Source organism: Dysidea avara, chromosome 7 (assembly GCF_963678975.1).
Source record: "Dysidea avara chromosome 7, odDysAvar1.4, whole genome shotgun sequence".
NCBI classification, from domain to species: Eukaryota; Metazoa; Porifera; class Demospongiae; order Dictyoceratida; family Dysideidae; genus Dysidea; species Dysidea avara.
Genome location: NC_089278.1, coordinates 20,812,487 through 20,836,946, shown reverse-complemented (window position 1 = coordinate 20,836,946; position 24,460 = coordinate 20,812,487). Strand labels below are relative to the sequence as shown.

Sequence of the window (24,460 nt, the reverse complement as noted above, 5' to 3'; positions counted from 1 at the left end):
TTTTTTGTATGCTAGTTTATAAACTTTTTTGTTAGAACATAGCTATAAAATACACGTGTGGCTGTGAATGCTGTATTTCGATTTCGCTATTCAGCTACGTAGTAGATAAAGCTAGGGGGCACGGTATGGGGCTTGACCATTGAGGGGCATGGCCTCAGCAATGCATATTCTTTGGCCACTCCCAATTAATTCTCTGTATCCCATCCTGGACTCAGGAATATTTACATGCAGTCCATTTCCATTATTTCATTATAAAATTGGCTGCTTTTTCAAACCATTATTTGCCTGGCACAACCATAAAAAGCTGCATACAAACACGCTTAGCTTATACCTTCCTTTTCAAATTACACAAACGTGAATTTGTGACAACTTTATAGCACTGCTGACATGTAAGCTGACACTGTTACTAGATCACTTTTACTGAGCTTGTACAGTATGCAAGAATAACCTGAAAATAATGGAAGAATACGGAATAATGGAATATTTAGAGCTGGCAGTAACCAGATGCTGGCGGTGGATGGGAAACAAAGAATTTATTTGGAGTGGCCTTATCAAACAGTATGATGATTGGCCTGAAAAATTTGCATTCCGCCCAAAATTCCACCTTAAAAAATCTTTCTAGAGACATTTTACATGACGAAAATCACCTTTACGGAATAGTACTAGTCCATATAATACATAATACAGCATTAAATATAACAAAACACTTACAGGTAACTGGATATAAAATTTTATAAAATCACTAAATTTCGAAATTTAGTCTCACTGCCTCACTGCCTGACCACAGTCGCAAGACTAGAGACCAAACGAAGCAGTGCATGACCACCATTGTACGCCACAATAACAAACTCACCAGTGGGATGTGTCTTTTGGGGTTCCAATGAGTGTAGGCCCTCTGCGCCTTGTCTTTTCTTTTATCTTCAATCAGGCTGCTTCCAACGAAACCATATCGAGGTGTTAATTTTCCATATCAACACTTTCTTTCAGCAGCATATTTAGACGCCATAAAATTATTCCAGAGCTGCATTTGAGAAGCGCTTCAGTCCTGGCACTACTGCAGAAGAGATATACTAGCTAGATATCTGCAACTTAGCAATTGGGACCCCGTTCGCGATAGATTTGCAACCACACCCATCAAATAAAGATCTATATAGGTGGATGAGTATGGAGACCACATGTATCCCATAACATTCTAGCTATGTACTTATCAGTAAACAAGATGGCCTCACCCCAGCCCTTATTGGTCTAGCTAGCTGCACATCCCTTGGCTGACTCGAGATATACTCTAATACAGCAGTCAATCTAATAAAACAGATATGTAAGGAATTCTAATAGAACAGTCACAAGTTACATTGTAGCTAGCTGTGCTACAACAAAAAAAAACTAAACAAACTAGTATTGTTAAGGGTGCTCTGTACAGTTCATACAAGGCTTCCCAAAACATAGTCTGTTTTGCACTAAAAGAAATATTGTGGTCACTTAAGTAGTCTGTGACATGTTGACGCATTTTAGTACCTGTAAATTAGGTATCCCATAGCAACAAGCACACGAATTTTGCTATTCTACACACTATCACTTAAATTAGAACTACTCTGTCATTTTTAATCCAATAGACATGAAATTTTCACACAAGCTACTTTAGTAATTTTACCAAAGAAGAGCGTTTGCCATTTTGAAATAGAAAGTTCAGATGATGAATAAAGTAGAAGTAAAAAAAGGATCTCTGGGACTGTCAACCCGAAAGATAAATATGTGATGATTGAGAAGCTAAAAGACAAAAATAAAAACGCACAATGGTTTGTGGTGTTTAGCATAGTGTATCATAAAAGTATCAAGGCTCTTGTGCATAAACTGTAGGACTAGTTCTAGTATAAAGGGAAAAACTGTAACTCATGTTCTAAAGCAAATTTAGCAGTTAGGTTTGGACTAAACTGTGTACTAGTGTTAGATTATGTCCAGTAAAAAAGTACAGCACATTTGCTAAAACCATTTGTAAGTTATAGAACAAATTAAATTTCATGGGAAGCCATATAAGCGGACTGTACAGAGCACCCTTAATGAAGTAGGGATCTATGCAATAAAAGTAGTGAAACAAGACATGCTATTACAGCATAGCTCGATGGGAAAGTCCCTGCTTTGGCACATTAGCTATAACAATTATTTTGTTCATTGCCAAAGCACTTAGTAGGGACTTTCCCATCGAGCTATGCTGTAATAGCACGCATAATTCATCTCTTGCCTCACTACATTTATTGCATAGATCCCTACTTTTAACATTTTTTTAAAAATACTAGTGTTTAAGGGAATGTGGCCCATTTCAATCATAAGCCTGGCTTAGCTGCTACCTGATATTACCAGGGATACTACCGTCTGTTGAGCGCCTCAGATATGTATCTAAATATGCTTCTTCATGGAAAGTGTCAATATGAAAAAGTAATGGAAAAATGGTGGTTGTGCGCTACTTCGTTTGGCCTTAGCCTTGCGATTGTAGTCAGGCAGTGAGGTAGGTAGACTCTTTTGATGATTCTAAAATAATTCTATATTCAGCTGTCCAGCTGTCTGTAACTTGCACTGTATTTGATGTTGAGTGGAGTAAGACTATTCCATAAAGGTGATTTTCACCACTTATGACATTTCAGCAATGGTTTTTAGACATGGCAATTTTATCAGTGCCCATCATTTACTCTACTAAACAGTACTACCAAACTGTTTGATAATAATAATCATACAGGTGAGAAAAGTCAATTGCCTGTGGTCCTGCTTGTTACACAAATCACAGAATACTATACCTAGATAGTGTATTAAAAATTATTAATTTAAAAATGAAGTAGGGATCCAAGTGATAAAAACTAGTGAGAAAAGAGATGAATAATGGTATTACAGCATAGCTCAGTGGGAAAATCCCTACATTGGCATGTTATAACAATGATTTTGTTCAATTCCAAAGTAGGGATTTTCCCACCGAGCTATGCTGTAATACCATCATTCATCTCTTGTTTCACTACTTTTATTGCTTGGATCCCTTCTTCATTTTTAAATTAATAATTTTTAATATTTGATTTTTTGTTATAGTATACAGCTAGACAAGTGTGACTGTTCTATTAGGATGACTGCTGTATTATACGTAGTATCTCAAGTCAGCCTTCCAGGGAGTGTGTCACCATTTCATATGAATACAGATAATGGGGTGTGTCATTGTGATTGAGTAAATAGATTGTAAGAGGTGTGGTCTCGGTGCTCGATTGTTATGATAGATCACGTTAATAGGCGTGGTGGTATTGAACCTATCGTGAAGTTACAGGTATCTACTGAGCATAAGCGCTTAAATAAGTTTGCAGCATCTAAATATGCTGCTCAAGGAAAGTGTTGTTAGGGAAAATTAACACCTCAATATGGTTTCATTCCATGAAGAAGGAAGAAGACTGAAAATAAAAGGAAAGACAGGTGCAGAGGGCACGTACTCATTGGAACCCCAAAAGGCACATCCCTCTGGTGAGTTTGTTATTGTGGAGTAAAATGGTGGCCATGCGCTGCTTTGTTTGGCCTCCAGCCTTGCGACGGTTGTCAGGCAGGCAGGCAGGCAGGCAGGCAGGCAGGCAGGCAGGCAGGCAGGCAGGCAGGCAGGCAGGCAGGCAGGCAGGCAGGCAGGCAGGCAGGCAGGCAGGCAGGCAGGCAGGCAGGCAGGCAGGCAGGCAGGCAGGCAGGCAGGCAGGCAGGCAGGCAGGCAGGCAGGCAGGCAGGCAGGCAGGCAGGCAGGCAGGCAGGCAGGCAGGCAGGCAGGCAGGCAGGCAGGCAGGCAGGCAGGCAGGCAGGCAGGCAGGCAGGCAGGCAGGCAGGCAGGCAGGCAGGCAGGCAGGCAGGCAGGCAGGCAGGCAGGCAGGCAGGCAGGCAGGCAGGCAGGCAGGCAGATGAAAATGTGAATTTTGGTGACTAAAAAAATCTATACCTGGCCCCCTGTATGTGTGTAACGGAACAGGTTCACGATCAATAGTACTCAAGCTACCAGTAATACACTATTCACACAACAGACTGTTTCAAAGGGTACAATTACTAATCATTACTATCTTATGTAAATTGCCTACATAAATTAATTATACAAAAATGTATATTACAAAAGATCTGTTACACTGCCCCCTCCTATTAAGAAGATGTCCTCATCTTTATGACCTTACATAGTCTTGGAATCTTGCTGGGGGTCTGTGTTGCCTTGTAGGATAACGTCTCAGCTCAGTGGAAGTGTGTACATTGTCAGTGTTCTGAGCTTCACCCACATTCCATTGGTTATGCACTGAAGTAAAGTCATCTTCATCATTATCCACTACTTCTAAATTAGTCCCTATTGGTGGTGGAACTGCTGACGGTACATCATTATGTCTTGGTGCTGATGTGTCATCATCCTTATCTGTGGTTTGCTGATTACTACTGCTGTCTAATCTGATATCTCTTGGGCATGGTTTTAATCGATTAAAATGGACTACTTGCCTCAGTCTACGGCCCTCCTGTTTTTGTATCCTGTAAGTATACTCAGACAGTTTTTTGACTACCTTGAAGGGTCCAGTCCATGGATGAAACAGTTTCTTACTACTGTTTTTGGGCACCTTGGGATTGTGGAGCCAGACCAAGTCACCTACAGCATGTGATTCACCATGTGTCTTTGTGTCATAGTACTGCTTTTGTCGTTCATGTTGAATTCCAGATGTCCTGCGAGCAAGCTCGAATGCGGATGTTAGTCTTTGATCTAACTCAGCTGCATACTCATTTACGGATGGTTGTTGGTGTGGCTGGGTAGTGCCATACTGCACATCAATAGGCAAAACTGGTTGACGACCGAACATTAAGTAATATGGTGAGTAGCCAGTTGACGTGTGAATGCTTGTGTTGTATGCAAAACACACTTTTTGCAAGTGTTCTTCCCAGTTCCAGGGATTGTTCTTACAGTGAGTAGCCAGCATGTTCAATAGGGTCCTGTTGAATCTCTCCACCATACCATCACATTGAGGATGATATGGTGTAGTTCTGCTCTTCTGAATTCCCAACAGCTTGCACACTTCGGCTATCAACTTTGATTCAAACTGTGGTCCTTGGTCTGAGTGTAGTTGACAGGGGACACCAAATCGCATAAAGACTTCATTAACTAATTTATCTGCAACTGTGGTTTGGGATGGGGAATGCCTCCATCCATCTTGTAAATAGATCTGCAACGACTAATACATATGAATTTTTGTTGTCACTCTCTGGGAATGGTCCAACAATATTCATAGCAATTACCTCTCCAGGGTGATGAGCTGCTACAGTTCCCAGCGGTGCTCTTCTGGAGGTAGGGGTGGGTTTTCTAGTTGCACAACTAGCACAGGTTTGGCACCAATTGCGAGTATCATTCCAATACTTGGGCCAGTAAAAGCGTTCTTTGACCCTGCTGAAGGTTTTCTCCTGTCCTAAGTGACCTCCTACCACCCCTTCATGTAGTGCTGCCAAAATTCTAGATCGGTGCTCTTGGGGGACTACTAGTTGAAACCAGTGTCGATTCTGTTTTGGTTCTTTAAATATTCTGTAGAGTAGTCTGTTAACAACAGTAAGTTGGTCCCATAACTGCCATAGTCGTTTGTCCTCTGAGCTGGTCTTTGGTAATCTGTTAGGACACTGGTTAGCTTCTTTGGAAGTCAACACTAAGCGAATACAAGGGTCATTCAACTGGGAAGCTCGCAGTTCTTCAGGGGAATATTCACAAGGTGAAGCTAAGTTTGGGGTTGTCACAGCAGCTAGAGCTACAACCTCATCAGCTGGAACAATACCGCACTGTTTGCAAGGTATGCGAGACATTGCATCAGCATTGTGGTGACGGATACCAGGGCGATGAATAATTGTAAATTCATACTCCTGTAATTTCTGCACCCACCGAGCAATCTGACCTTCTGGCTCCTTAAACTTGTGTATCCAAGAGAGTGCACTATGGTCTGTACATATTGTGAAGGGTGCTCCAAGAAGGTAAGGACGAAAGTGTTGTAGAAAAGTAATCACTGCCAAAAGCTCTCTTCGTGTCACACAATAATTGCGTTCTGGTTTTGTCAGGCTTCTACTTGCATATGCTATCACACATTCCCGACCATCTTGGACCTGTGACAAGACAGCTCCAATTCCTGTATCGCTGGCATCGGTATCCAGGAGGAAGGGTTTAGACCAGTCGGGTAAAGTTAGGATGGGAGCTGACACCAAGTGGCTTTTCAAACAATCAAATGCTTCTTGACATTGGCTTGTCCATCGAAAATCAGATTTCTTCTCTGTGAGCTTGTGTAATGGTGATGCTATTGAAACAAAATCTTCAATAAATCTTCTATAATAGTTAGCCAATCCTAGAAATTGTTGGGTTTCCTTCACTGAAGTAGGTGTTGGCCACTGTTTCACCTGACTGGTCTTTGATGGGTCTGGTGAAATACCCTTTGCAGATACACCATGTCCCAGGAACCGAACCTTGGGCTGCAGAAACTGACATTTGTCTGCATGCAGTTTAAGTCCTGCCTTATCTATCCGTTCAAACACATGTTTCAAGTTACACAGGTGTTCCTCAAAAGTCCTTCCTACCACAATTATATCATCGATATAGACTATGCAGCTGCTCCATTGAAGCCCAGTTAGCACCATATCCATAAGCCGTTGGAAAGTCGCAGGTGCATTGCATAATCCGAAAGGCATTACTTTAAATTGAAACAGGCCTTCATGTGTACAGAAAGCTGTTTTTTCTCTGTGCTGTGGGTCAACTTCTACTTGCCAGTATCCACTCTTTAAGTCTAAAGTGGAAAAGCATTTGCAACCTGCCAGTGTGTCAAGGGTGTCATCAATCCTTGGTATAGGATAGGCATCCTTACATGTTATTTCGTTCACTTTACGGTAGTCAACACAGAAGCGAAGGGAGCCATCCTTTTTTGGGACCAGAACGATAGGAGATGCCCAAGGGCTCTTTGATGGAGCAATGATGTCTTTCTCTTGCATTTCTGCTAACATCTTCTTAACTTCCTCTCTTTGGGGCAAGGGGACTCTTCTAACTGCTTGACGAACAGGGTTCCCTGTCGTCTCAATTCTATGGGTCAACACATTTGTTCGGCCTAGGTTACCAGATTTCACAGCAAACACATGTGAATAAGATGTAAGCAGTGCACTTAATTGGGTTAATTGGTGTTCAGAAAAGGCATCTGACACCTTAGCCAGGACATCACCTAGTATTTCATTCCACTCATCATCAGTGCAAGCAGGACCATTAGTTTTGCCTACTGATGATACATCCCATATGTCATCTATAGCCTCTGCACGTGCCACTTTAGTGCCCTTGTGTATAGTGGTAGGTTTACAATCGAGGTTTATTATGCGGATAGGCACAAGCCCACTCTGAGGTTTCACAATGGCTCTGGCTACAAGTACTGGGGACTTTTTCACTGGCTTGTCTTCCACCATCCAGGTGCCTTCACAGGTCAGGGGCAACCTTCCCATAATCTCAATTTCACTGGCAGCAGCAACTGTAACTGTTTCTGGCATGACAACCTCTACGCGAGCCATACTACTCTCATGCAATCTTTTTGCATGCAAAGATATTCGTGCCCCATGTGAATAGAGTTCCCCTCGTGCTAAATCCAAGACACAGTCATTAGCTTCGAGGAAGTTCAACCCAAGGATGCCCTCTGATGTTAGAGCATTGACAACTACTAGTTCTTGCTGGAATGTTTGCCCCAAAATGTTTAGCTCAACTATTACCGATCCCTGTACATGCAAGGGAGCACCATCAACGCCAACCAGCCGCAGACCAACTGGATTCATTCTTGGAGCTGGAGTTGGCTTAATGCGGTCCCACACTTCTCTAGACACAAGTGACACAGCTGCACCAGTATCCACCAGGAATGATATCTCATTACCAAACACACGTGCACACATAGTATAGTTAGATATACTATTTACAGCAATTGTGTACACATCATCATTTTGTGAAGGACAGTTACTCTCACATACCTGACTCCTGGGTGAAGTTTTTTCTTCCAAGATTTCTTCCTGGTGTTTGCTCCTTTGTTTTTGTTGGTATGTGTCCCTCTCTCTGCTGTTACTTGGTCTCTGGTTTACTTCACATTCTAACCTTCTTAGCTTTTCCATTAATGTATTAAGCATTGCAAAGAGATCAGGTTGTGTAATTTTGTGCTCCTGTGGCCCTTCATGATGTTGTGCAGGTGTCGCAAGTAGGTAGGATTCAAGTTCAAGAGTCACAGTGACGGCTTCTGACAATGTCTTTGGGTGGCGTTGCCTCACTCCCAAGGCCACTCTGGGGTCTTGCAGCTGATCAAAGTAACGACGCAAAGTTAATTGTTCCCTGGCTTCCTCTTGTAGTTCCGGGTACGCCTTCTCCGTCAGTACACCAACCTCATCCACAAAATCACCCCAACTTTCCGTTTCTCGTTTTACACGAAGCTGCAGTTCATTCTTATACAGTTCCCTTTTACTAGGTGGTTCAAAGCGTTCCAGTAGAGCTTCCTTGGCCTGTTTGTAAGACACACACTTAGCTCGGGTGAGCGCCACACGTGCTCTTCCGGTGACACACACGTGCAGCCACTGTAACTTGCTAATGTCGTCCCAATTGCTATACTCTCAAAGTGCTGGATCCATTCACAGAAATCTCCATCTCCGGTAAATACCTCAGGCAGAATAAGTGGTCTCTCAACCGACCCAACACTCCTGACTTCATCTTGATCACTCTGGCGTCCGTCACTTTGCATCGCTCACTCCAATTCCTCACCAACGACGTGAAAACTGTAATAAAATAAACGGAAACAACAAGCCACTATGATACGAGACTCAACCTTTCCAGGTACCGTTAAAAATGAGACAATGCCACAGTACCACAGCTTTTTCACTCTGAGTTAGTAAATCGCGAGTCTACTGGTGTGGCCCCGGCTTAATCCTGCCGACTACGCCAATGTAACGGAACAGGTTCACGATCAATAGTACTCAAGCTACCAGTAATACACTATTCACACAACAGACTGTTTCAAAGGGTACAATTACTAATCATTACTATCTTATGTAAATTGCCTACATAAAAGGTGTTAATTATACAAAAATATAGATTACAAAAGATCTGTTACATGTGTTTTCTTGTGTTTGATGCTATATTTGTTGTTAGATGGACTGGTATTCTCGTTAAGGTGATTTTGGTCGCAGAAGATGTTTCTAGGATGATTTTTAAAGGCGGAATTTTAGGTGGCGCACGTCATTTTTGGGGGGATCCCACTTTAACAGTACCACTGTACTGTTTGATATAAAGTGTGAGACAACTTTGAAATTTGAATAATTTAGTAGCTAAGGGGTGGTCCACAATTTTCTGCTTTTTCGCAAGCGTACAAAACATACACTAGGGGGGAGGGGGTAAAATCCCATGTATGCATTTTAAAATGTCGATCACATGGGTTGGCAAGAAATCCGAATGTAATGATAAGGCTCTAGTAGTAAACCTCTACTGCTACTTATTCAGTGTCCAATTATAAATGGTGGACTAAAACGAACTGATGCTGTTAATGCATGGGCCCAAGCCAACACATGATTGGACGAAATTGTGCTTTGGCGAACTCTGGAAAATAGCATAGCTAGGGTTAGCTACTAATGAAAAGAAGCTTTATAAGCTAAAGGAAAAATAAAGCTCATTGAATCTACAGGTAAGACGGTTATCAGCGTGATAACACGTACTACAGGCTTTATATACTTTTATAACAGCACTTACTTTTCTTTCTCTTTAGTCTTAGCCTAGCAATTAACACTGATAAACGGTTACAACTGAATAGCTTGTAGCTACACTGCTTGTTGCTTTTGTTTTCTACCTGCAGAAGGTGTTGTTGTGGGTTTAGGAATACTGTTGGGTATGGGAGGCTGGCTGGATTATGTGGGTACTAATTTGTTTACACTACATAGTTGTGGTACAGTAGTTGTGGGTTGCCTATAGAGAAAACCTGTCTCTGCAGAATGTACCCACATCTCCTAACTCCAGTCCACCTCAGACTATGGTGAATACCCAACAAACTAGTACTACTGTTGCTACTGCCAGTGTTGGGATGGTTTTGTATGAACACGTTGAAGATAGCCAAGAACTGTTTTTATGATGTGTATGTACACATTTGTAAATGTGCATCAGGTACTAATGCCTGCTGTGTGTAGGAATGTTTCTTTCAGGGTATCAGCTTCTAAAGCATCAAAATGATAAGATGCCTAAAAGACAAAACAAATACCAAACATGAATTTGCAATATTAAAAAAGTATCCATGTGTTTGTTCTGCTATACAATACATCCATATGTCAACATTTATACAGTACACTTGGGTTGGGGGGAGGGGGTTAGAAAAAAGAGTACTCTTTGTACGCTCGCGAAAAAGCAGAAAATTGTGGACCACCCCTAAGTTGTAAATTTTTTAACATTAGATTAGAGATTTTGGATATATATTTGGGTCACAACATTATCTGACCAGCCATAAACTCACACTTAAAGGGAACCAATCATGTACTAAAATAGTTTATCACGAATCTTTGAAGCATTTTAATGTCAGTGGCTTGGGGCTGTGCCCCCAGATCCCTATACTTATAAGCCTTGGGTATAAATCCACACTACCAAATCTGGAAGCTACCTAGGAAAATTTTTGGATATACCTCTGGATGCCTTGTATGCTGTATGTCCTTCTCTATCTCCAACTGCATGACTTATCAATAATCAGATTTTTTTTTGTGGTGGAAAACCTTTACTACATGTAGGGACCCGCCGATTATGCTCATTATTTTACCTATTATGCTATGCTGCACTGCTCAAAAATTTACCTATTATGCTTAAATTAATGCTCAATATTTACCTATTATGCTCAAATTATGCTCAATATTTTTACCTCAGTTCCCATGTTTTGTGCACTTCATGGAAAAGCAGTAAGTGGTTGAAGCACAGACTGTAAATCCTTGCTTGTCAAAATGCATGTCACAGAAAAGATCGATATACTCTAATAGAACAGTCAGCTACCTGATAATTTTATTAGAGTTACTGACTGTTCTATTAGAGTATATCGATCTTTTTGTTGGATATGTATTTTGATAAGCAAGAATTTATAGCATTGCACAAATTTTCTTCCTATTATGCTAGCATTATGCTCAATGCTTTCAGGCACCTATTATGCTCATTATTATGCCAGCATAATCGGCGGGTCCCTAACTACATGTAGCCGTTATGTACTGTGTATCATAAGTACATACTACTCACAGGTTGTTGTAGAAAAAGAGGATCATCTAAGAATGGAAATTGAGAACAAATCTTTGAGAAAATTTACAAGTCAACTTTCTCGAGAAATGAAATCTGCCATGGTATGCATATCCATACATATACAGTAGATATGGGTCACTACTAAAGTTTTGTGATATGTGATCTTTAAAATTCCAATTTTTCTGATAGAGTAATTATTGTGGTGTGTAGGTAATCTAAAGGTCCCACTGTTGTAACAAATAACTTTTGCAATCTTACACGATTCATGATTGTGAGTGTGTGTGTACGTGTGAGCGTGTGTGTGTGCCGTGTTTGTGTTTGTGTGCGTGTGTGTATGTGCGTGTGCGTGTGTGTGTGTGTGTGTGTGTGTGTGTGTGTGTGTGTGTGTGTGTGTGTGTGTGTGTGTGTGTGTGTGTGTGTGTGTGAGGTAGATGAGTACATATGTATGCCCATAGCCAACCAAAGGAATTCTTGACTCTGACTTCCTCTGTTTGCAGGTTTTAGTACAGTATCCTTCTCGAGTCATGCATTTTAAAATTTAATGATTATACTGGCAGTTCACACCTATCCAAAATGCGTAATATTAGAGTTGTAGTGATTAGAGCTGAGCGATAGTAGAAAATTCACTATCACGATAGATATTATTCACGATACGATAATATCACGATAATTACATTTTGAATGATCTTCAGTCAAGTTCCAAGTATTCAATGCATGTTAAGCATAATTAACACTATCACTGATTACTATTTGCTTAATTTTCTTGTAAGTGCATCAATTAGGTAATTAATTGTGTGGGCGGCCGATATTTCTACAATTTTTGTTACAGCCAAATTTTTCCATGATAAAGCAAGCCAAGTAGTTATAAACAGCTAAGCCAGCTTCTCAAGCAGCATTTTTAGTGGAATTCTAGACCCTTCACAAAGCGATCGACTAATTGCGTGGGTGGTCAATAAATATACGCAGCTTGTTATAGCCTTGCAACCAAACTTTTCGCAAATAAGTAAGCCTAAAGAGTTACAAAAAATGTTTCTAGTAATCTTACAGCAATATCGCGATAGTGAGCTGTAATTATCATATCGCGATAATGATTTTTTGATCGCGAGTATCGAACTATCGATATTATCGCTCAGCACTAGTAGTGATTCACACATTTTGGCTAACCAATATATTTTTTAACCAATACTCAATTATAGGGTTTACACTTGTGCACAATCCACAAAAAAAGACAACAAAATCATTGGCCTCACTTAATAACTGATCTCAACTCTAGCATAATATTATACATGCACTATTACCAAGAGTCCATAATAAGAGAGACGAGTATTATGGACTCTTGCTATTACCCATTCATTCAGATGAGTAAGTGTAAAACTGTGGATATTCATTGCAGAGTGATATTGGTAAATTCATTCCCTTGTATTGTGACTTCATGTGGTGGTCGATGCCTTTGAACTAACTAGTGGCCAGACTCTGTAGCTAAATGAAGGTCCTGTAGCGGTTGAGGATGGTAACTGGGCTACTCGGGCAAGGATTACTTGCCTTAGAGAGTCCGCTGTCTAGCTACAACCACTGTAGTAGATATGAGCACAACTGATTAAAATGGTAAAAGTACAACATGGAATACACAAGCGACACAATGAGACAAAGACAGGAAATTAAAGTTAGTTAATGTTATATGCATGAAGTCTGAGTCAACAAGCTCTTGGCTGGCTTCTGTTGGTGCTTAGCTATGTTACAACCATTTGTATAATTTCAGGGGGAAAACCAGGGTTTGGCAAGAGTGGGTGCACCTTTTATGTGGAGAAAGGGGTCTGGGGGCACAGCTCTCTGCTAAATGTATTAGTATGTTTCTAGACTGAAATTTTTAATATGGAACAGTTTTTTTGGACAAATATTTAAATCTTACTACTAAATTATGTTTTCTAGACTAAGAGTGATCAATGACAGTGATAAGTAGTTCAGTTACAAGCCTATAAATGGCATACAAAAATTCATTTCATTTGCACAATATTCCTAGCAGGCTAACTGTGCCCATGGGATAGTGTTGCAGATGCCAATTTTCATACAGTAACTGTGGAGGATTGCCGTGATTGTTCTATGAGGGTATTTGACAGACTGCTCTATTAGAGTACCTTGATCTTGTATTCTAGTTTTTGGAAGAGTGAGGATCTTGGATCCGTCACTAAACTGATTTGTAACACTGCATGGCAGCAGCCTTTGATCTGCTCATGCACTATACTACAAGTGTATGTATAAAATAATGCTAGGCTGCTTTTCTAAGTGACATAATTTGCAAAAATTGTTCACCCGCTGATAAAGCACAAAAGTTTCTGTGGAAGTTGAACGATTTGCGATATGCCACATCACAAATTCATGCATTTTGGTAATTGTAACATAGGTTATAAAACCAATTCTAACCAGTTGGGAAATCATACAAGTGAATTCAAAATTATTTTGAACTTAATTAATTGCAATAATTACTGAAGATCTTTCAAAACCTGGTAAATTAAAGTGTTTTAGTTGCTCCTCTAAAGGTGGCAATATTTTAGTGTAATAGTACAGGCACAATCCAATAGAAAAAATATGTTGCGCATCTATACTGATACATCACATAGTCTGTTGTGCTTTTTTAAAGATTACAACCTATAGTCTTGGAGTGGATGGACACCTCCCTTGATCAGCTTTTGGATCTGACCATCCTTTGCTTGGCTATGAAGTGCTTTTTTAGCTTTCAAATACATTTTCTACTGGTTTCATTTGTCTTGTTCTTTGATTAATTATTATACCACCATATCTATATGAAATGGAATGAATCAAGTAAGTGTTGTACCTAGTTTGGTTCTTATTATAGATAAGTGAATGATTTTTTCACTCCACTATATAATTACTTTACTATCACTTCTGTAATTGAAGTGACTGTAATGATTGCACAGTTATGTAGTTTGTTGCAAATAATAACCTGTAGGCATGCCAACAAATTACATTTGTGACATTTTAAAATTGCAAATAACTCTGTATGAAGATTGTATTGTAAATTAATGCACTGTAATATGTTCATATTATGAAGAAAATTTACCAGAGCATCTGCAAAGTTTAGCATGTTTTAAAAGTGTTCCAAAAAGAAGAGGAAAATAAAGAGAAATACAAAATACTTTGAAGGCACCTATCTCGCTGATGGCTAAGCGGATCCAGCTGAAATCTAGAATAGAAGGTATCCTTCTTTGAAGCATTTCTTTGAAGCACTTCTTTGAAGCAACAAAAATGGCTAGTTTTCATTCAGGCACTGTTGAAATACAGATGCATGAAAATACTTTCTCAATTCCTGTATAACAGAGGCTTGACTGCTTGGCTGTTGTGCTTCTGCAATAGCTGTACTTGGCCACACAATACACTATTGTGTGTCTTGGTTGGTGCTCTGCATATGATATGGTTGTGATAGATGTGAGCCATGGCCAATCATAGTAAATTAATTATCTTCCAAATTTTTGTTTAGGATATGCTAGCTGATTGGTCACCCTTGCATTAATATACTCTAATGAAACAGTCAGAATGTAATTTGATCGATCATTCTGATTGAAGATTTCAGTGTACTCCATCATGCAAGTATGGTAGTATTGTATAATAAGGAACATGAAGGTTTGCATATAACTGGTCAGGTATGGTCAACCTCAGATGTGCCTTCAGTGTGAAATGAAACACTTCTGATGAGACTTTTCTTTTATGTAGCAGAATTTTTTACTGTCTGACTTAACCAGCTAACTAACCAATGCCATGTACAAATTCAGAACCATGTGCAATTAAAGGATCATTTCAATATTTGAAATTACTTGTGCATGTACATCCACAGGACACCTTATGTCAGAAAGATGGAGAGATGGAAGACTTAAGGATAGAGTACAAGGAAAAGCTGAAGTCACTGAAGAGATCCTTGACACAATCAGAAATGACGATTACACAATTGAAAGAAGAAAATAAGCAGTTGTCAGTAGCAGTTGCTAAAAACATACAGGGGGGAAGAGTAAGCAGTAGTGCCAGTTATTCCTTAACTTTTTTGAAAACTAACCTTGAATATTCAGTTCAGTATACGATGAAGCCATTAATGCATTGTATTATAAGTATTAAATTAGAATACATAATATCACTGATGGTTCAACCTTAATTCATGGAACAGGTAGCTACAATAAAGATGTACTGTAGTGTGTAATTTAACAATTTTTTAAGTTTAGCAGTTCATCAGATAGATAACTTCATCACTTTTCGGTTTGACTAGTCGTTTGTCTGTACTATAGATGTGTGAATACGTGTATCTCTGTAATTCTATAGAGTGTGAAGGTCAGTATAGAAGGTGCAGTCCGGAACCTAAATACAAAATTTGATAAGCGAATTAATAGCATGCAAGAGAACTTTAAGAAGCAATTGATCAGTTACCAAAATCAGGTTTGTATGTTTGTAACTTCATGTAGGTCATGATCTATGTTCTGTTCTTAGCAATAAAGTTTCTAGGTTTGAGCATGCAAATGCAATATTGAATTTTTTGTCACAATGGAGGGTGGGCCTTTGCCTTGGGGATAAAGTTTGTAAGTCTTAAAAACATAAAAATAATCTCTCAATAGTTTTAAAATCTTACATACATGTCATCCTGCTTAACGAAGCATCACCTGATTACTTCACACTCAGATTAAAGATCATGGAAAAGAAGGAAAAGTCAGCGTTATGGAGAGGATTATCAGTGATCAGGCTATTAAGTTAGAGGACTTGGAGTTTACATTAAAGCAAGCCTTAGAGTCTGAACAAACTATTGTAAGGAGTAGTAAAGAAACTCTACATCATATGGAGGTGTGTAGTTATATGTGTTTATGCTGTATATTGTTTCAATGGGAGTGTCATTCAGGTTCCAGACTGATTATGCACTCACTCCTACATAGCTATAACATTTTGGCCTTCCAGATTGGGTGTGATACTTGGGCCATGCTGCATTTGACTGTCTTGTGTGCCTTATAATGTTCTTTCTAGCTAGATGTTTGTTGTATACTTTAAAAATTACATATTGTTTCTTATTGCTAATGTTATATTGTACCTTCATGCTTGCATTTCTACCCTTCTTTGTATGGTAAGACTTGGCAAGTTCAGTGAATGAGCTAAAAACAAATTTATAAAATCCTAATGTAGTAAATTCACTGTTTCCCCTCAAAGGTTTCCAGCTATGTATACTCAAGCAATGTACTGAGCTACACACCAATAAATTCTATGTATTTATGTTTTAATATAATTATTATTGTTACACATTTTTCACATGCATAATGTTCATGTATCAAACAGTACGGTAGTACTGTTCAAGTAGGGATTCCCCCAAAATGACATGCACCGCCTAAAATTCCACCTTTAAAAATCATCCTAGAAACATCTTATGCAACAAAAGTCACATATTAGTTCATCTAAATACAGCATTAAAACAAGAAAACACTTACAGGCTGCTGGATATAGAATTTAAAAGAATTAAATTTTCATCTGACTCCCTGCCTGCCTGACAACAGTCGCAAGGCTGGAGGCCAAATGAAGCAGCACACAGCCACCATTTCACGCCACAATAACAAACTCACCAGTGGGATGCGCCTTTTGGGGTTCTGACAAGTGTGTGCCCTCTACACCTTGTCTTTCCTTTTATCTTCAATTAGGTTGTCTTTGTCCTTTTTCAGCTATTTTGAGGTGTTAATTTTTCTTATCAACACTTTCCTTGAGCAGATGCCACAAACTTATTTAAGCATTTATGCTTGGTAGATACCAGTAACTTCGCGATAGGTTCAATACCCCACCTGCTCGACCATACAGGTGTACCTATTAATGCGGTCTTGATAACAATCAAGCACCACCTGAGACCACACCTCTTAACATTTACTTGCTCACAATTACACACCCTGTTATTATTCGTCTAGCTGTATTCATAATGCTAGCACAATGAAAATATGCCACACACCCTGGTATGTGAAAAGCTGACTCAAGATACTCAATACAGCAGTCACCCTAATAGAACAGTCACATGTGTATAGCTGTATGCTGCTATAACAAGGTAACCAAACAAACTAGTATATGATTTTAAAATGAAGGAAGGATCCAAGCATAAAAAGTAGTGAAACAAGAGATGAATGATGTTATTACAGTGTAGCTCGGTGGGAAAATCTCTACTTGGCATAGAACAAAATGATTTTTATAACATGCCAATGTAGGGATTTTCCCACCGAGCTATGCTGTAATGCTATCATTAATCTCTTGTTTCACTACTTTTTATTGCTTGGATCCCTATTTCATTTTTAAATTTATAATTTTTAATATACTAGTGTTTAAATAGTTGTATATTTTAATATACATGCAGCTACTATATCAGTGTCTTCCATCCTTAAGGTTACGGGATACTAAGCGACTGTCAAACAAAAATTTTATTACGTAATTAAGGCGGGCTTGGTGTTGTTGTGTTGAGTATCAGCTGGTAACTGGGTTAAATTGTTGGGAGAATCATAGCTCGCTGACTGGACAGGTACAAGGTACAAGAAAACACACGTAACAGTACAAGATAACATAGAAACAACACACTTAGCAACTGGCGCACCTGTAAGCACATGCGTAGTTTTGCTGATTAATGGCGATATTTTCCTGAACCAAAAATCAGGACTGTCAAACTAGTTGTTAACATTTTGTATAAACAGACTACTAGTTTGGCTTCTTGTCTAGGTCCTGACGGAGCCGTTTGTTAGAAATAATATTTCTAGTGCTTGTGATATCAATTTAAAAATTAATTTTGTGATCACAGTGTCTTGCTTTAGGCCATATTGTAGTCATATTTCAGCAACTATACACATTATACACAAATCCTCTTGTCAGTCCCTCACAAGTGATGTTCTTCAAACCTTAGAATTGTTAGTAAGTTCTCATGGTTCTTCATTGGTCTGATTTTTGGTTCATAGTTTTCACTAATTGGCATGGGGACAACTCATGTTTCCATAACAACATTTGAATTCCATGTCGATTAATGAGAAGTTAAGAATGCATAAATATTTGATAACAATGCATTAAGAAAAATCAAGTCCCTAATCATGAAAAATGATTGATAGTGTACATGTGGGATTTACAGTATCCCGTAACCTTAACGTATTATAACCCTTAGAAAGCTATGAACATCAGGGAAGAACAACTCCAGAAATGTTGTGATGAGAAAGATGAGAGGATTGCACAATTAGAGGAGATAGTATCACAGTTGTCTGATGAAGTAGACACAATGCACAGGACTAGAGTACATTTGGAGCAGCTCAATATGGAGGTACACTTTTATAGTTGTAACATGGGCACAAGTGATTTGCCTGATATGTATTCCCAAAGCCCGAGGGCTGCAGGCATGCATATCAAGCAAATCACGAGTGCCTATGTTACAGCTAATATGTAACACTTCTGTTTAAGCTGATAGCCTTGATGCCAATATGACTGTAACCACTAGATTCGTTTTATATGCATGCTTGAAAGATTCGATTTCATGGAATTTACAAGTGTTTTAATCATGCCACTTTTTACAACACTTCAGAGATTTTTAAGGTTTAGGAGAGTAATCTTATCACACAGTGTGCATTGCATTGTATAATATATGGTAGGAATGCCATGTTTAACATTCTGGAAATTTGCTTTTTTTCCTATTGTTATTTAGTACACAGCATCCTATCAGTAGTACTGTTTAGTAGGGGTTGCCCCAATAATAAACAGCGCCTGCCATAATGCTGCCTCTAAAACCACCCTAGAAATATCTGAAGTGCATGGCAAAAGTATCTTAATGGAATAGTCTTATGTCCAATATAGCATTGAATCAAAACAAAACTCCACACACTTTGAATTTTTACAAAATGTCAAAACCCAATTTTTGGTACTTACCTACCTAACCACAGTCACAAGGCTAGAGGCTAAACAGCACATTGTACAGTTACCGTTTTTTTCCACAATACTTACTCACGTGTGGCATGTGCCTTTTGAGGTTCCGACAAGTGTTTGCCCTCTGCACCTTGGTTTTCCCTTAATCTTTTGGTCATCTTCTTCATAAAATGAAACAGTATTGAGGTATTAATTGTCTGTTCCATACTAGGCACACAAAATTATTTAAAGCAGCACTCAAGAAAAATTACTACCTATTACTACCTACACACAGGACCCTTTACCAACTAGCTGTACCAATAGCAATCAAGCAACACGCCCCTTACAATCTAGCTGGATAAATAACAATCAAGAGACATTCCCGTAATGATCTAGCTGTACTTATAGTGACTGATCATGACATACTACCTCTTATTGGTAGCATAGTGAAAAATAAGGCATGCTACAAGGTGCCCCACTCCAGATACTCTAATAAAGCAGTCACCCTAATACAACAACCATGTTCGATATTCTAATAAAACAGTCACATATGCATATCATTAGCTGTAGCTACAACAAAAAAACAAGCAAACTAGTATATTTAAGTGGGGATATAAGCGATAAAAAGACAAAATTATATAAATGATGGTATTACAACATAGCTCACCACTTTGGCATTGAACAAAAGAATTGTTGTGCATGCCAATGTAAGGATTTTCCTACAGAGTTATGTTGTAATACCATCATTCATGTAATAGTTGTAACACGGGCATGAGGGCATACATATCAGGCAAAGCCTGAATGCCCCATGTTACAGCTAATATGTAACACTTTGCATGGGTAGATCAAAGGAATAATACCTTTTATCTGGGAAGATTAAAGGAATTATTCCTTTGATCTTCCCAGATCAAAGGTATTATTCCTTTGATCTGCCTATTTGTGTTTTTAAGTTTCTTTCTTTTAGAAACTACTAAAATGTATATAAAGCCAAGATGCACTTTACATTGTGGGTTTCATGTGGCTCACAATTGAGTCTACTGTGGCTCTCAATTGAGACAAACTGAATCCCACAATAAAACTATCTCTTGGTGATATAGGTTTCTTAAACATTTTGAAAACCTTACATAGTAAGTGCTAGTGCTATAGTTTAAACTTTTTTGAAACTATACCAAACCACATCAAAAGCACTTTCAAGTATATCAAAAGTACTCTCAAATACATGAAGTAACTTCAAAGACTTTAAACTGATTGATTTAAGGATTTAAATACAACTTCAAAGTATTGCATAATAGTTGTAATTACCACATTCACCCCTGATCTTTCTTATATGTCAAAATAGTCTAGCTGTCAAAACAGCCTAGTTGTAGTCCTGCTACATTTCATATGTAGCCAGCTAGCTGGGCTACATACAAAATGTAGCCTAGGCAGTTCCTTTGATCTGAGGTGTGAAAGTGTTACATATAATCTTGTCTTACTAGCTTTTAACACTTATGTGGTTTTCTACTGTATTTTTAAATTAATATTTTTTATACATTATTATAGAGGGTTGACCCACTGGAGAATGTAAAGGAGTTGACTGGAGTTGATGATTTGGATAAAGAAATTGGTCGAGGTTCATATGGAGTCGTAAAGGAAGTGTGTGTACATGGAACAACTTGTGCTGCCAAAGATATCCACAAGATTCTTATAGAGTGTGGAAATTTGGAGGTGTTGAGGAAAAAGTTTTATGAAGAATGTGTTAACTGTAGTAAACTGGTACATCCCAACATAGTTCAGTTCCTAGGTATCCACTACCCCAGCGAAGATGTTAAACTACCATGGCTTGTGATGGAGAAGATGAATTGCAGCTTATTTCAGTTTTTAGAAAAGCACCAACAAAAAGAAGTTAGCCTTTCTGTCAAGTTTTCACTTCTATTAGACGTGTCTCATGGTCTCCAATATCTTCATGCGCACAATGTTGTGCATAGAGACTTGTCTTCAAATAACATCTTATTGACCAAATTCCTTACAGCTAAAATATCTGATCTTGGTGTGGCAAAGTTTATCACTGCTGATGATAAAATGTCACAGACAGCAAACCCTGGTACAAGAGTATTTATGCCTCCTGAAGCTGTGTCCAGTTCACCACATTATGGTAAACCTGTTGATGTGTTCTCTCTAGGCTGTGTGATGATTCACACCTTGACTCACATGTACCCTGTACCAGCAGATCAGGTAATAACTGATTCAATTACACAGGAAATGAAGGCTCTTTCGGAGGTGCAAAGAAGAGAGAATTATTTTGTGGCCATTCCATCTTCTGCAGTGTCATGTAGGCCACTAATTCAAAAGTGCTTAAACAACACACCAGGTACACGACCTCCCGTTTCTGAGATTTGTACAGAACTAGCTGGCTCTCTAGCTACCAATTGTTCTAGTGCTACTGAAGTTCATTCTATGGTACACCCTGAGCTATCAAGAAAAATTGAACAATTGGAATCTGATCTAACTGCTAAAGAAAGAATCATTAAACAGCTTAAAGAACCAATTGCTAGTAATGAATTGCCACATGCAGTGCTGAAACATCAGATTGGCTGCTATAAAGAGGTTAGTCATCACTTGATTTCATGCGTTGCCATTTACTGTAATTTCAAATGTAGTACCTGAGTAGATCATTACCTCATCAAACTAAGTAACATCATCTGATACTACTCCGACTCATTGTTAATGTATAACTACCGATGATTTCTGGTCTTTATCTTATATGTACAAGACATTACATAATCAGTTAATTAATGTGCATTAATACTGCTTATACATGACTTGTACATAACAAATGCTGAATCAACCAGTGTGAATCAACCAGTGTGAATCAACCAGTGTGCATGTTAGCAAAGAATGATGTGCAATGTGTTGAAGGGGATGTATACAAGTGCATGTGACCTTACTTAGTTTGGTCACGCAAACTTAAATTGAGCTTATGTTTGAACTTGAAAGTACTAACCAACTAGGGCAGTATCATCACTAATTTCTGAATATTTTTCTTTTCAGTGATTTACCAAATTCATAATATTATGCTATAGACTAGTAGGATACAAAATTCCTCTGCAATGTAAAAGACAGTTTGTCTATATCATTCTATATACCTTTTCACAGGCACTGGGAGTTAGTTCAATGTTGTCAGAGTTCTGAAATCAATAGTTAACTAGCAGACAGGTTGACTACTTTACAAAATACTGCATTTACACGTGTTAAGGAAATAAGTATTACAAACAGGTGGTTTTTAAATAGTTTTATTGGAATCAAAGATCCTTCTATGCTGACATTGTGTGTAAATCCCATTTGATGCCACAGCATGAGTATCTTAAGAACTTCTTTTTCCTCCTAAGCATGTCAGCCATATATAGTGAAGAAATAAACTTTACATCCCAGTATGTAGATTCTACAAGGAGCAGTGCTTATGGACTCTCAATTATACTTGTTTGGTGATGGAACAACACAATGAACCTTTAATAGCACTTTACCCCATCATATGAAAAGTTATACTGCTCAATATTTATATACCATGTATTGTATTGGCCCAGGCCAACTAAAGTGTGTATGAAAACTTTCACATTTTATGGTATTGCCATTTCTTATGACTCTCCTGAACACATTTTTATAGCACGTGTCAACTGGTATTATTAAAATCACTGGTCCATGATAGGAAAATTCTTCCAGTTCTTTTGCCATTTGTTAATGAGTGATACAGCTAAGTATGAGAGAATCAAAACCTATATATTACTATGTCCTGGTTTGTGACTCAGTGGTGTAGCTACCATTGAGGCAATTGCCTCAGTAAAAATGCTCAACAACAGGCTGAGCAGGCCTGATATTTGTCAACCCATATTTTCTACTCAAAAGTTACAGCATTACTGTACCACACATAATAGAATCTATGGCTGTAGTACTAAGCAGGGCTGGAGCCCACGATGACATGATCTGGCATTGACTGGACCACTTTTCAGCTACTTGAATTTGTAAAAAGATCAAGATACTCTAATAGAGCATTCACTACAGATTATAGCCACTGTTCTCATTACACAATTTGGTCTAAATCATTTACATTTTTATGTTAATTGTCTTTAAATTGCTTTTCAAAAGTTCCAGTGGATCATCTGCATGGCATTGCATTGAGTTAATTGATAATGCATATCATGCATTAGCAGTTACAATCAAAAAATAGCCTCCACTTGCTATTTCAAAGCATAACATATATTTTCAAAATTTTCCTTGAGGAAGCATGCCCCCAGAGTTCTTAGCTTTACATGCTTAGCACATGCAGTTGAGTATCACATAGCTAAAAGAGACTTAAATATCACATCAGATCAACAAAAAGTATAGTGCAAGTGTGCATGATTATGACCTTTGCAGTCCATGGATGGCCTGACCACTCAAAATATCTCTGGAGTAAGTCAGTTTTTTTTGTGTTGAGTACTAGTCTAATAATTGAAGCATGGTATACTGTACTATTAACTAAGCTGGAGCATTGCTTATGACATGTAGAAAAATGCTCAGAGTCTCCTGAAACAGTTTCTTCCATCAAACCAGAGAGACAACCCACAAATACCACCCACGCTTTAAAGTGTGAATCAGTTGAATCAGAAGCAGACCCTCTCAAATATAGGTCAATGTATAAACTTCGCCTCTGTAAAACTTTTTTTCTGGCTATGTCACTGGTGACTTAGTGTCTTTTACATGTATTTACATATGGAATTATCAAAAACATGAAAATTTTCTGATTGCAGTGGCAGATCTATAGAAATTTTCAGAGGGAGTTTCAAGTTCCACTCAACTTCAGTCTATCTGTAAATCGAAGACCAAAAGTTGAAGACTATGTTCAGAGGGTGTTCCAGCTGAAACCATTGCAACCCCCTGTATCCGCCACTGGATTGTAATTATTACCCTAGCAGCAGCTACGCTGGGTGTAGCTATTATCTGCTGTTATTTACCCAATAGCTTTGCTAATCATACCAGTGACTTTGGGCAATTGGAAACAGTGAAAATGGAAACGGATATGAAAATGGAAAACAGAAATGGTCAAATCATTCTATGTGTGTATCCACCTCACTTTGTGGTCACCACTTAAGACCACCTTTTAACAAAGACCACCCCTGTACAAAGACCACATTCTAAAGGTAGCTAAGGCACACTTGATGGTCCAATTGATACGACCACTTCAAGGTCACCCTATATGAAGACCACCTCTTTTCATGTAATATAAGCCTCAAACACATAATTATACTCATAGAAAAGGGTCAATGTCATCACCCATATTTTGGTCCACTC

At 38.6% G+C, this 24,460-nt stretch overlaps 1 protein-coding gene across 3 annotated transcripts in view; it reads left to right on the top strand.

Moving 5' to 3' along the window:
* The window catches only part of LOC136262087 (serine/threonine-protein kinase PLK4-like), a 35,004-nt gene extending 13,024 nt beyond the window's left edge, over positions 1–21,980 (top strand). For 2 of the 3 annotated variants that reach the window (XM_066056234.1, XM_066056235.1), the window contains 7 exons: positions 11,266–11,364; positions 15,114–15,284; positions 15,590–15,703; positions 15,944–16,102; positions 18,426–18,578; positions 20,696–21,739; positions 21,793–21,980. In XM_066056234.1, coding sequence (XP_065912306.1) covers positions 11,266–11,364; positions 15,114–15,284; positions 15,590–15,703; positions 15,944–16,102; positions 18,426–18,578; positions 20,696–21,739; positions 21,793–21,828 — 1,776 coding nt within the window. In that variant the 3' untranslated portion in view covers positions 21,829–21,980. The remainder of the gene's footprint in view (positions 1–11,265; positions 11,365–15,113; positions 15,285–15,589; positions 15,704–15,943; positions 16,103–18,425; positions 18,579–20,695; positions 21,740–21,792) is intronic. The other variant, XM_066056236.1, reaches the window with a different exon arrangement.
* The last annotated feature ends 2,480 nt before the right edge of the window (positions 21,981–24,460 follow it).